Source organism: Xenopus laevis, chromosome 5S (genome assembly GCF_017654675.1).
Source record: "Xenopus laevis strain J_2021 chromosome 5S, Xenopus_laevis_v10.1, whole genome shotgun sequence".
Taxonomy (NCBI): domain Eukaryota; kingdom Metazoa; phylum Chordata; class Amphibia; order Anura; family Pipidae; genus Xenopus; species Xenopus laevis.
The window spans coordinates 22,244,857-22,259,915 of record NC_054380.1 but is presented as its reverse complement, the minus strand read 5'-3'; the positions used below and the strand labels follow the sequence as shown (position 1 = coordinate 22,259,915).

The following is a 15,059-nucleotide window of genomic DNA, read 5'->3' as shown; positions in this document are numbered from 1 at the left end:
ATTCGCTTAAAATAACATGCACATTATCTTCAGATATTCCATTGTCACATCTAAAGTAACTCTTCAACTATAAGACAGCCTGAAAATAATGAAAAGACAGACACATAGGGGCAACTTCGCCGCACTTCGCCGCACTTCGCCGGGCAAAGTTTCGCCAGGCAAAGTTTCGCCAGGGCTCCGCAAATTCACTAAAATTTGAAGTTGTGCACAGGGGTAGCGTAAGGTTGCGAAGTTGTGCTAGCGTTGATTCGCTATATAAAGCGAAGTTGCGCTAGCGAAGGCTAATTTGCATATGGCGCGAAATTCAAATTTCAATGGAGGAACACGTATCTGCACTACAAATGCCTAGAAAACTTTCAAATCAGCACATAAAAATTTTATTTTGCCCTACACATGTGCCCACTGTCTAGGTAAGTTGCCATGAGTCAGGAAATGTAGGGGGGAGGAAGGGGAGCCCCAAAAAAATTTCGATCTTTTTCAGCCTATCACCCATCATGTAGAAAACACGCCAGCGTTTTTTGGGACTTAGAAAAAAAATTGACTTTTTTTTTAAACAATCCCTATCTACTCTATTGCGCTTCGCCAGGTCTGAGGTGGCGAAGGAAGTCTAGCGTAAAAGGTAGCGTTCACTACACTGCGCAAGTTAGTGAATTTGCGTAGTTTCGTCGCTAGCGAAGATTCGCCTGGCGTAAGGTTGCGAAGTAACACTAGCGATACTACGCCAGCGTTCGTTAGTGAATTTGTGCAGTAGCGAAAATGCCAAACGCTAGCGAATTAACGCTAGCGTTCTGCGCTTCGCGCCTTAGTGAATTTGCCCCATAGACAGAAATAAGCTGGCAAGAAAACACACATGCAATGTTTCCCTTCTGTGACCAACATGGCACAAGCATATATAGATATAAATAAATATACAGGTATGGGAAGTGTTACTCAGAATGCTCAGGACTTGTGGTCTTCCAAATAAGGGGTCTTTCTGTCATTTGGATCTCCATACACACAAAGCCTACTAAAAAGTTATTTAAATTATAACCTATAGGCTGGTTTTGCCTCCAATAAGGGTTAATTATATGTTAGTTACGATCAAGTACAAGCTACTGTTATTATTACAGGTATGGGACCTGTTATCCAGAATGCTCGGGACCTGGGGCTTTCAGGATAACAAATCTTTCTGTAATTTGACTCTTCATACCTTAAGTCTATTAGAAAAAAATCTAATCATGAAATAAACCCAATAGGCTGGTTCTGCTTCCAATAAGGATTAATTATATTTTAGTTGTTTTATTATTACACAGAAAAAGGAAATCATTTTTAAAAATGTGAATTATTTGGATAAAATGGAGTCTATGGAAGATGGCCTTCCCATAATTTGGAGTTTTCTGGATAATATATACAGTATACTGTACATATAACAATTAGCGATGCACCGAATCCAGGATTCGGTTCGAATCCTAATTTGCATATGTAAATTAGGGGCGCGGAGGGAAATGGGGTGCCTTTTTGTCACAAAACAAGGAAGTAAAAAATGTTTTCCCCTTCCCACCCCTAATTTGCAAATGCAAATTAGGATTCGAATTTGGTTCGGTATTCGGGCGAATCTTTTGCAAAGGATTTGGAGGTTCTGCCGAATCCAAAATATTCAGTATTTGGTGCATCCCTAATAATAATAATATATATATATATATATATGTGTGTATATATATATATATATATATATATATATATATATATATATATATATATATATATATAATCTGAAAGCTGCATTCCCCTAAAGCTGGGTTGCAAGAACCAAATGTTTCAGCTCATTGAAAAAAAATGTTGGTGAAATTTATGTAATAAAGCAATGTTTATTTACATTAAATATAAAATGAAATGCTTAGGACCTGTGATTTTCCAAGCAGGCGACCTTTCCACAACGTGTCAACGTGGAAAACCACTCCATATTACATATACCGATAATGTTTGATCAATGTAGAGAAAAAGGAAATCAGTCAAAATAAAGTATCAGTTCTAGCAAGACTCTGTGGAATATGCCATTGCTTTGGTGATTTTTAGCTAAAGGGTCGCAGCATAATAGATCCATTAGCTAGAATTGTTCACACCATTGTATTGACATATAAAAGATCACAATACCGTATACCTGAATTTCGAATTAGCACGAAACATATCAAAGGTACATACTCTCTAAAATCCCAACTAATCAAGGATGTCTGTCTCTGTAACAATCCCCAGAATGGAAATCCAATGAAAGAAACAGAGACCCACACCCTCATTTCACCGAACCCCTAGTGATGATATTGGGTCCAGTAGCTCTGATGCTTTAAAGTTTTCATGTCATGAATATGATTTTTCAAAGGAACTACCTCTCTTCAAAGGACATGGAATATCAGAATGTATTACTCAGATCCAGGCATTTCAAAGGCAAGAGGACGTCAGAGCCAGTACAAAGGGCACAAAAGCCACAGGACACAGGGGACTGGAACAAGACTTTCAAGCCAGATTGGATTACTGACATCAGGTGAGCTAAGGCACAATAAAAACTTACTCAGGAATGGGGACCAGGAATGGAAAAAGATTCAATGTATGGATAATATAAGATGAGAATTTTCCTAAAATTGCCTTAAATTCATAAATGAACTAAATTTCCAACATTTGATAATGATAGTTTTTTTTTTTACACCTGTTGTTTGTTTATGGTTTTCACAATCATTTAGAATTTACGAGCCCATGTGCTTTATTTATGGCACTTTATGATAAGGAGAAAAACCAATGAGAGTCACCACTGGCGCCATCCCCCACCATTGGCGCCATCCCCACTATCGTCACTCCTGCCCCCTCCCCATGCCACGTTCCAGGTCTGAAGCACTGAAGATTGTTATGCAGGAAATTTAATGAACTACTAAATGTCCTGCTTTTCCCCAGGTCTTCAGAGCTGTGTGGGGGCAGACATTCAAGCACAGGATACACAGTAGATAAAAGATAAGTACTACTATAGTTTATATAAACAAGCTGCTGTGTAGCCATGGGGGCAGACATTCAAACACAGGATACACAGTAGATAACAGATAAGTACTACTATAGTTTATATAAACAAGCTGCTGTGTAGCCACAGGGGCAGCCATTCAAGCACAGGATACACAGTAGATAACAGATAAGTACTACTATAGTTTATATAAACAAGCTGCTGTGTAGCCATGGGGGCAGCCATTCAAGCACAGGATACACAGTAGATAACAGATAAGTGCTACTATAGTTTATATAAACAAGCTGCTGTGTAGCCATTGGGGCAGCCATTCAAGCACAGGATACACAGTAGATAACAGATAAGTACTACTATAATTTATATAAACAAGCTGCATTGTAGCCATGGGGCAGCCATTCAAGAACAGGATACACAGTAGATAACAGATAAGTACTACTATAGTTTATATAAACAAGCAGCTGTTTAGCCATGGGGGCAGCCATTCAAGCACAGGATACACAGTAGATAACAGATAAGTACTACTATAGTTTATATAAACAAGCTGCTGTGTAGCCATGGGGGCAGCCATTCAAGCACAGGATACACAGTAGATAACAGATAAGTACTACTATAGTTTATATAAACTAGCTGCTGTGTAGCCACAGGGGCAGCCATTCAAGCACAGGATACACAGTAAATAACAGATAAGTACTACTATAGTTTATATAAACAAGCTGCTGTGTAGCCATAGGGGCAGCCATTCAAGCACAGGATACACAGTAGATAACAGATAAGTAATACTATAGTTTATATAAACAAGCTGCTGTGTAGCCATGGGGGCAGCCATTCAAGCACAGGATACACAGTAGATAACAGATAAGTACTACTATAGTTTATATAAACAAGCTGCTGTGTAGCAATGGGGGCATCCATTCAAGCGCAGGATACATAGTAGATAACAGATAAGTACTTCTATAGTTTATATAAACAAGCTGCATTGTAGCCATGGGGCAGCCATTCAAGCACAGGATACACAGTAGATAACAGATAAGTACTACTATAGTTTATATAAACAAGCTGCTGTGTAGCCATGGGGGCAGCCATTCAAGCTGGAAAAACAAGAAAAGGCACAGGTTCCAGAGTAGATAACAGATAAGGTGGGTAGATTTTTTAACTCAGCTTATCTGGTATCTGCTATGTAACCTGTGCCTTTTCTCCTTTGAATGGCTGCCCCCTGGCAACAAAGCAGATTATTTATATAAACCAATGCAGTGTTTCAGGAGCACACATTTACCTTTTACCAGTGCAGGACAAAATTGCATTCTATTTTACTCACTTTGATACACTTTCATTTTTTGATGTCACTGTTCCTTTAATATGTGTGTTCAAAGAGTGACTTCTCTCTGGGCACTACTAAGCCTAATACATAAGAATTGCCTTGATATTTCCTTCTAGTGAAACAGGGTTGATCTAATAGAAATCTAAAGGAGTTCTGTTGATTCAATAACTTTGGGTAAAAGATAAAGTTACATTACCATCAGTGGCTTGCAAACTATACACGAGCCCCAAAGCCAGAAAACCCTTTGCGAGAAAGTCCCCGGCACCTTCTCCCATCTGCACCACCAATTTGGCAAAACACTCTCCTTCCTCCAACTGCAAAAAAAAAAAAGATAATGACAGAACCATTAACAAAAGCAGAACCAAACTGGACCAATCTCAAGACTATAGAAAAGGCTGAATTTAGTTGTATACAGAAATACCATAAACCTCCTTAAATGGACACTGTCATGATTTTTATGGTGTGGTCTGTATTTCTAATTTACATTATAAATAATTCACTCTACCATATAAAAGTTTATTCCTGAAGTGTTTTTCTTTCTTGTAATATTGGTGTGTAGGCGCCATCTCAGGTCATTTTGCCTGGTCATGTGCTTTCAGAAAGAGCCAATGCTGCACTATGGAACTGCTTTCTGGCAGGCTATTGTTTCTCCTACTCAATGTAACTGAAGGAGTCGCAGTGGGACACGGATTTTTACTATTGAGTGCTGTTCTTAGATCTACCAGGGAGCTGCTATCTGGTTGCCTTCCCATTGTTCTGCTGATGGGCTGCTGGTGGGGGAGGGAGGGGGGACATATCTCTCCAACTTGCAGTGCAGCAGTAAAGAGAGATTGCACCCCCGCCTAATGGTTTTAAAAAATAGTGGTGAGCACAACTTTCCCTTGTTTGTTATAGTTATACAGGAGCAGTGACCAGCTCCGTGTTGTAGCTCCCACCCTTCCCAGCTATAGTCAGGTGATCCCACTGGTGTCTAATAAAAGGGCAGCCAAGTTTGGGAGTTTTACTTTGAAAGCAGCAAGTAAGTTGCAGGTAAAACTTAGTCCCTTTGTAAAATGTATAATTAAGCAATTGAATTCTTAACGAATCAGATGAAAATTAAGCGTAGGACTGGCCAGATATGGGATGACTTTGACGTAGTTGGCCAGCTTAAATATATTGCAATATATGGACAAACAATCCCTGTGTTGTTTAAAGGGTAAGGCATTTTTTAGTAGCAGTATGCACAAAATGTCGCTGCCTTAAATATATTGATAATGGGTTGAGTGCAGAGGACCTCTTGTAGTTGACTATATGTATTTTGTGGTCACACCCTCATTGCACCCCCGCCTAATGGTTTTAAAAAATAGTGGTGAGCACAACTTTCCTTTGTTTGCCTTCCCATTGTTCTGCTGATGGGCTGCTTGCAGTGCAGCAGTAAAGAGAGATTGCAAGTTTATCAGAGCACAAGTCACATGACTGGGGGCACCTGCTAAACTGACAATATGTCTAGCCCCATGTCAGATTTGATTTCAAAATTAAATGTAAAAAAAAATCAGTTTGCTCTTTTGAAAAATGGATTTCAGTGCCAAAGTCTGCTTGAGCAGCACTATTAACTGCATTTTGAAAAAAAAAATGTTTTCCCGTGACAGAATCCCTTTAAATACCCAATTGGACAGCTTTCATGCCCCTGACATCCAGGGGGGCATTGCTTGGAGCCAACTAATCTTCAACTTCAGCCATGGCTGCTTTTATAAAGGCAACTGGGCATTGAGTTTTTTCTTGACTCATCCACTTATCCGAGGGGCTTCTTCGGTTCAGCTAAAGTTCTTCCACTTGGATGAATGGTGAAACTCATCTAAATGTCCAGTTGCCTTAATTCTGCTAAATACTGTGTGTATCATGACCTGGACAATGAGAATCTTCATAGACGTGTTAGTTAAAGTTCTGTATGTGTCACACCTCGTCATCATTTCTTTTAGCTTTCCCTTTGTCCACATATATCCAGATTTATCATAAAGTAGAATCATTTTATGTTCTGTTTCCTTTTTGCCTCCCTGAGCAATTGTTGGAATTCGTCAGTGAAAAGAAATGTTGTAAAAATGATGAGTAAAAAAGCCAAATGCAAGAAATTAAATTCAAACAGTTTATTGTGCGCACGGAGAAGGCGTCAAAGATATCAAACACAAATCACAGCAATGATAACAAAGAGTGGTCCGTTTTTAAAATATTAAAACAATAAAAGGAAGAATGAAAGTAGCATGAAGGACACCCTGTCTTAAAAACTTTCCTACAGCGCTCATATAATGAAACTTCCAAAACAGTAACTAGCATAAACAGTTGGGTCAAAATACTGGACACAACGTGGCCAAAAGTGTGTACACCTGCCTGTCCCACTTGTCCCTCAAACGTCAAAAGCAGTAATACAAAGTTATTCCTCTCTTTGCCTTTAGCATAAATTTATATTCAATTTCCATTTGTATGTTTTTAGTAAAGAATAGGAATGCTTTCCATTGTTTGTAGATCTTGCTTTTGGCCCATGCCTCTTCCTGATGTGTCATATCATTGGTTTCTTCTCACTCTACTGATGTCATTGTAAGTGTGAAATTCCAGCAGGAAGATCAGAGCGAAGCATTAGGTAGAACAGTCTCCGTACAGTTAAGTCTATCCTTAACTTTTGTCATTGAGCTGGCACTAAGGACAGGGCCCCTTGACAGGCTGTGCCTCCTGCTGTCGGATAAAGCTGGCCATAGACACAGAGATAAACCTTCGTTTCATACGATATTCGGACCGTGTTTGGATCATCCCGACATTTTTCGTGATCAGCCGTTTAGTCGATCAGACAGGTTAGAATTTAACAATCTTCATACAATTGCTGCCTGTCAATTCTTGGCCACAGGGTCAGACTAGGCCGGCGGGACACTGGGGAAAAAACCCAATGGGCCCCACTGGCCCAGACCAGCTCTCCCAGGCCTGTGCTCTGGAGCTCCTTTGTGACCTTCCAAAACGTGCAGAAAAAGGTATGTGCCAGCAGCGTGGGGGACAGAGGGGGCTTTGAGGCTTGAGCAGGGGGCCACTGGGGGTGGTGAGGGGCCCTGATGTGGCAGCCCCGATGGGTCCAACACCCTCCAGCTGGCCAGAACATTGTCCAAATTCTTCTTTTTACTACATTATTTAATCTCAATGGTTAGTGGTAGGTCTGAAGATTGCTACGGAAGATCGTACATCTACGGAAATCTGTGCATCTATGGCCAGCTTAACTTGCGTATCTGAATGACATGACAGTTAAGGGATGAGTGTTAGGAGGGGCAGCAATTCTGGGGAAAATGCTGTGGGGTATAACATGGTGGACTGCAGCACCAATTTGTTGTCTTACATTTTGTACTGTTATTAGATTAGCCCCATATACACTATGGCTGCTTCTCAGTAACTTTGCCTTTCCATTAAAACAGTCCAGTCAATAAGTGCCCATTGAATAAACATTTGGCACATGAATAAACAGCACAACATGGCCGTACTTCATCTGCACCTCCTCAAGTAGTTTCTACTTTTCAGCGACAATTAACCTATGGCTCTCCAATCCTTTGCTGAACTAGAACTCCCAGAATCCTCAGCCAGTCATTTCCAGGGAGCTGTAGTATTTAATACAAAACAAATTTGAAAACGCTTTAATATCTCGAAGCAAGAGAGCAGCTGAATTAATGCAAAGAGCTGGCAAAAAGAAACCAGGAATGTACAATTAGATGTCCTCAGTTCACTCTGTCCCTGCTGCGAGGGCTTTTCCAGAGCCTTCCGTAACTGCAACAATACAACACCTTTGAACATCCTGCAAGCCAGATGCACATTAATGTGGATTAGAAATAAACTGCTGTAACTGGAGCATGAAATCCAGGCATTAATTCACCTTTAATAAGCAGGAATCGTAAGACCCTAGAAAACTTGCAAGCTCCAAATCAGTTCCGGTCAAGCTTTTATTTGTGTCTGTAGCATGATTGGGTGAAACCAGACTAATCCCATTCAACATAAGGCCTTCAGGAGGCATCAGGACCTTTATCAGGATGTGCTCCATGAAGCATTTTGACAACCCATCTTTAAATCCTCCAGTACACCTGCGAGTGAGCACATGAAATAGAGACCTATGTACAGTGTGTCTAATCAGCTGGACCCAACCTAGACCTATTTACCTACGCAAACCTACCCACGACAACTACAAAAGCATTATTCAAGACTTATCTTCTACCTGCCACCCACCCTGAAAAATGAAACTGACATAATCCAAGGGGGTGGGGGGTGGGGGGTGGGATAGAAAGGAAAATAAGTGGATAGGTTGGTTTGAGAAAATAAAGGCCTGATGCAAGTAGCTAGTGGCCTAGTCTATTGATTTGGAGTCCGATGTGATATTTCTTCAACCGTCAATAAGAGAGACTCATAAAATAGCTTTCTATCCAAATGCATGGACAAAGGCGAAACGCGTCAGGCCATGATGTAACCAGAAAGCGCTACCTACCCACGAGGAAATGTCATTATACAGACTCGAGAACTTTTAAAGGGGAAGGTGGCTTATGGGATGCTTTCATTTGATATGCTTTTTATTATATAAATAGTAGTGATTGAATAATAGTGAGTTCATATTTAACCTTAAATATATTTTAACAAAAGATATTTTACACTATTTAAACTATATGTCCTGCAGCAATCCGGCAACTATATAGCCCACATATTCTACTGGCATTTGAATACAAGGCATGCAATATTGTTGATCCTTTGAGTAGCTACACACTACTAGCAGATGGTGAGGTTAATTTGCTCCACTTTATAAGCTCTTTGGGTGGAAGGTTGACCTATCCTTGCTTTAAAGCTGACCCCTAACACAATGATGTCCACTGAATTATCACTTGTAAAACTCCAAAAGGCTGCTGTGCTATTTTATTAGAAATACTACACAATATAGATTTATTGCTTGAGCCAAGTGTGCCCTGGCTCTTTTTTTTTTAGATATCGGGTGCCTGACTTACTGTAGAGTTAGAGTTTGCATTGGGTCAGGTACCTGCGGAATACCCCCAAAATAGCCAGGTTATGGGTAAAAAGTTCAGATTCCCTTATGCTACAGGTAGTCAGTGGATAACCTGCCGAGGTACCTGACTGAAGCTGGCCATAGACGCAAAGATAAAGCTGTACGAATCAAAGTTTCATATGATTTTCAGACAGTGTGTGAATCATCCCAACATTTTTGATACCATGAAGACTGGTCGTTTAGTCGATGGGACAGGTTAGAAGATTTCTGTCGGCTAATGATAATATCTCTGCATGTATTGCCTATCTGACCATATCAGTGGATGACTGTCACTTCTATTTGTCACTTTCTATTTGTCTATGGCCAGCTTAAAGGAGAACCAAACCCCCTTTCTAATAAAAACCCCTACCCTCCATATTCCCCCCTCCCTGCTCCCCCCCCTGCACAGGAGTTAAGACGAGTAAATACCCCTAAGCTGGTAATTACCCCTTGTTGCAAAGGCAGCGTATTGGAGCTCACGGGGATCATCTTTAGCCGCTTCGGTAATCTCAGTAAGGAAGCTCCGTATCGGCACATGTGCAGTTGGAGCATTTCGCTATAACTGCGCATGCCCCAAAAGTGATGAAAATTACAGGAGAGCTGGAAGAAGACCTGAAGATTACCGAAGCGGCTAAAGATGCCCCCATGAGCTCCACTGACTCTGCAACAAGGGGTAATTACCGGCTAAGGGGTATTTACTTTTGTTAACTCCTGTGCGGGGGAGGGGGGTCTATGGAGGGTAGGGGTTTTTATTAGAAAGGGGGTTTAGTTCTTATAGTGTGATTGTTTCTTCCCACCCTCTTCGAGGTTATCACACACTTTGTCCCCTTTACCCATCTGATTATGGCCCAGCATGAAGTCACTTCGGATTCACAGATGTCACTTCGGGTTCTGTGAATACCCAGGTTGTTATTTGCGGGCCAGGCCGGGTAATGGCATAGGTAGGGGATCATAATTGGGTGGCAAGTGCGGTTGGGTCACTTGGTCAGCAGGTCCAGGTTGGGCATGGGTCTGCCCAGTGCAGGAGTCTATTTAGAGTGATAAAAGTCTCTCTAGTCTCTCTAGTACTGAACATACTTACAACATGATCCACAAGCACCTTGTGTCCCTTCCCTTCATCTTCAACATCTCGCCTGCCAGTTTCATTACCCTAACCTATATACTACTCTATAGTGATGGGCGAATTTGTCGCGTTTCACTGCGACACTGTAGGAAAATTAGCGAAACAGCGATTTTTTCCGCCGGCAACAATTCGCTTGTGTCAAAATGGGCAACAGCATCAAAGTTGACGCTGGCGCCTATTAAAGTCAATAGGCATCCGTTAATCGTCGCCAGCGGCAAAATTGGCGTCGGTGTCAAAAAAATTTAACGCCCCTGTGACACCAGCAAATTTTCGCTGCAAATTCGCAAATTTATTTGCAGGCGGCAAAACGCGCAAATACGTGCCTGGCGAATACATTCGCCCATCACTACTACTGTACTATATACTCTTTCCTCGTTCCACATAGAAGAGCGCAGGCCATGCGGCACAGATTGAGTCAGGTAGGTAATTATGATAATACCAATGTATGGGAAGGAATAATTATACAGTATATGCGCACATGTAGCAATTAGTAGATTAGGGGGCATCAGTGGAGCCATAAAGGAAACGGTGATTTACAGGTTGAAAGGATTAGCAGGAGATGGAGGTCACTGATCCTGATCTGAACCTCTTATTGATCTCTTCTTTTCCACTCCAGAGAATCCCTAATAGCTCATTTTCTATGTAAACAAGTGCAAGCTGAGGCCACGCATACAAGGTCTCCTATGTTTATTAGTTGCAAGAGCTAAACATCAAATTGACGGCAACCTTAGATTTATGACATTTAATATCTGAGATGAAAATCCCATGACCCCAAAGACAGCCAAGCAGGGACAGGTACACCTAGGCTTTGCTTAGAAACCCAATAGGACAATCGTCCCACTCCTTCCAATATATAACAGTAAGAGCCAAAATTCAACATGTAGTAAGTGCCTAGTTTACTAAAGGCAAACAAAGCTTAGAAACAACAGCATTGAATTGAGTACAACCATTCTATATACCCATTAAGATGTTGGAGTTACCAAATCTCCCTCCTAATTTGTTTGGAAATAAATGTAAAGTACATCCCATACCTGTAATAAAGGTAAGTTAACTTTTAGTTGCATGGTTGCTAGGGCAATTAGGACCCTAGAAACCAAATTGCAAACTGGTGAGCTGCTGAATAAAAAGCTAAATAACTCAAAATCCATAAATAATAAAAAATGAAAACCGAAAAAGTCTCAGAATATCATACTAAAAGTTTATTTTAAATGGGGAACTACCTGCTTACAGATAAAGGGAACAATCCTAGGGCAAAATAAGTGTTCACCCCAATTCTCAGTCTAATTGATGTTGAAGCTGGGCTTCCAGTTTTATTTAGGTCTTTGGTATTCCTGGAAGCCCTGCTTCAAGGTCAATAATACTGAGAATCTGTAAAATGTAATTCCTATATGTTGTCAGCAAAGGCCAATAAAAGACAACTTTTTTTTACCCGTGAGCCATATTCAAACGTAAAAAGAGTTGGGGAGCAACACATGCATGGAAATGCCAAATAATGGCTGTGATTGGCCATTTGGTAGCCATCTGTGGACAAGTAGCTACAGGAGGCTCTATTTGGCTATTTTCTATTTTCTTTGCAACCAAAACTTGCCTCCAAGCCTGTAATTGAAAAATAAGCACCTGCTTTGACACCACTGGGTGCAACATCGAAGGGTTTGGTGAGACATATATTGCTCACGAGCCACTGGTTGGGGATCACTGATCTAGATGAACAAATCCATTCTTCATTTTTCTCCCCATAACTAGTCATTAGGTGGGGTGCCTTAAGTGTTTTAGCACCACAATTACATATACCCTGCATTAATGCAAAGTATTGCAATGTATCCTCATTACATCTGCTCAGTAGCGTGACTACCACACAAGTAAAGACCATATGTCTCCCCTTGCCCATAATGTAGGTAAATGAAGAGCCGTAATGGAAAGGCATTTAACTGTAAAATGTCATCATTCCCATATGTTGTCAGCAAAGGCCAACATAATTCTTATCATTTGTCAATGCGCCCTTTGTGATCTCCACATTTTGTCAGTACAAAACCACAAGGTACCCCACAAAATCAATGTGAGAGAATCAGGAATGTGCTTATTGAGCAGGTATTGCTCTACTGAAACATATTGAGAAACAATATTGCTGAACCAACTCATTGCAACCCACGGGTCACAAATTCCAGAAGGACATACAAAGTGCTAACATAACCCAATAAGGTTAATTATACAAACACATCGTTATCCTAGAATAATCACTCATGGTGAACGTAAAGGGTAACGGACCTTTTTGGGTCCAACAGGCAGTCTGGAAAAGTGAGGATGATGTGACCTTGTGGAAACTTACCCCCTATTGATCTACTGATTGAATGGGAGTCTTCTACTCAATCTAAGTGATTGTACTGTGCCTGTGTATATAGCCATTCCTTTTAGCGTCTTCAGCAGATTAACATATAAAATCACCAGTGCACATGAAGAATAGTAGTAGAGAGGATGACTAGTATACTGTATACAGGGTACAAAGAAGACAGATGTAGGAATGTAAGTTGAGAGAGAGAGAGAAAAAAAGGGTATAGGGGCACACAGGGTAGAGTCCTGCAGTGGGTCGGGTACCCATGGGTACCTGCAGGTTACCCGCAAAAACCTGCGGTACCCTGCGTGCTGCAGGTAGAAGTTTCGGGAGGGGGTATAGACGCGGGTCGGCGGTTCTCTGGGTTTGTGGGTCATGGTTGGGGTCGTGCGTCTTCTCAATAGCGAGTTTTACTCCTTTTTTTCTGATCAGGGTTGGGTTTGACAAATTGGTTCCACGCAGGACTCTAACACAGGGCATGAGAGGGGAATAGTGGCATAAAGGTCACCAGAAAGGAAGGACTGGGCCAATTTTGGTTGGGGACAGGCTGGGCTTATCAGGGTTGGGTGTGAGCTGGAAAGCTGTATGTGCTGCAGAAATTTTTATCTGTGCTGTTTCCCGGTGCAGGGCCCAACCGGACCAAGTCAGCCCTGCTTTGAAGCTTGGCAAACTCCATCAATTGCCCTGATGTGATACCTTTGTCTATATCCCATATAGGTAGAGTCTTGGATTTGATGTTCTACAACCATTATGCTTCTTTATAGTAAAAAACTCCAATTATTAGCAAAATGCTTGCTCCAATATTAGGTGAATTTCACTATAACAAAATCATCTATTCTCTGTTGGGGAATCCCCCCACCTTTTCTTGTAATTTCATATAATATTGATGTATTTTGCCTTTGCTAAACTTTACTGGAATCTGGTTATCCCCCTATGAGACTGTACAGTGACATGTTCCTTGTCTTTATCATACGTTTCATTGAACTTATCCTATATTTCCTCTTTGAGATTGAAGTCAGATGTTTGACAGGGAGACGCATGAGGCTTTGACCTGCAGAGTTCATGTCAATATTTAACATAAACTTTGTTGAGATGTGCATTTGCACAAGAGTAGAGGCAGTAAGGGATATACATACTGAAATGGCCGTGCTGAATTCCAGCCAACAAACCGCCTCAATTTAAGTCTAAATATAGCCTACAATTTATAGCCTACAATTTTTGGAATAATTTCAAAATCGCTAATCTTGAAATGGAGTTGTATAAACAGACAATTGTTGTGCAGGAGTAGTGAAGTGTTCTGGAACATGTGAGCTGAGATATCAGATGTGACAACAAGAGGAGGATTGCTATGGATTATATATAACTAGAGTGGGATATAAAGGGGGAGAGAGCAGAACAAGGATGAATTAAGCAAAGCATTAAGCAGATCTATTGGTTGGACTGAGCACAGTTCACATTTCCATTGCAATGCAGTGGAACCCACAAAACTACAACTAAATTCAACTTTATGTATGTAGCCTTTAAATTATTCTGACTCAATGACTGCCTCTGTCGCCCCTGAGCTGAGTTGTATTTACCACATAGGCACAAAAAAGGCCCGTGCCCAGGGCAAGCAGCCTTGGAGGGTAAAGCCCTCGGGGGGATTTTTTCCAAAAACACTTACAAATATTCCCCTGCAGCCTGCAACTGGTAACTATATCCGGCAGCCAAGCTGTGGTGGGGGGTAACCCCCATTCCACAATCTGTGCAAGCAGAGCCTGTGCTGCACATGTGCCAAATCAGAAAGGGGGTGCAGCCTAGGGCAGAACTTGCACCAAAAGTCCATCTTTGCCCTGTGGCTACAGGCTGAGCACAAATGCACACAATTTGCCTTGGCTTGTGGTTGGAAGGAATGTCAGTAAGCAACAGACAGAGTATTCGGTTTACAAGTAAATATCTATACGAACAATAATGAAAGCATTTAGCCCTATTAATCTTATACTGTAGGTCTTGGTGCAGGCCAGAAATGTGATGTGGCTAAAATTACCTTCATTGGCATTATTGGAACAGCATGCTGAATACTGCCAATAATGGAATTTTTAGCTGAATTTTGTGAGTGCCGGATGACCTTTCAAAGAAGCAGCTATAGGACTTACATTAGAGTGCTGTTATCCCCTTGTTTGCATACAGCTCATGGGGTGGGTACAATACTCTTATTTATGACATTCAGTATAAGCAATTGTTAATTGCATTTCATTACACCTTTTATCTTATATAAAGCGTTGTGCATCCTCATTG

The 15,059-nt window shown here is 41.1% G+C and overlaps 1 protein-coding gene across 2 annotated transcripts in view; it reads right to left on the bottom strand.

Moving 5' to 3' along the window:
• Window positions 1–15,059, bottom strand: part of ttc7a.S (tetratricopeptide repeat domain 7A S homeolog) — a 189,817-nt gene that overhangs the window by 110,168 nt on the left and 64,590 nt on the right. For both annotated transcript variants that reach the window (XM_018265041.2, XM_041564285.1), the window contains one exon: window positions 4,498–4,615. In XM_018265041.2, coding sequence (XP_018120530.1) covers window positions 4,498–4,615 — 118 coding nt within the window. The remainder of the gene's footprint in view (window positions 1–4,497; window positions 4,616–15,059) is intronic.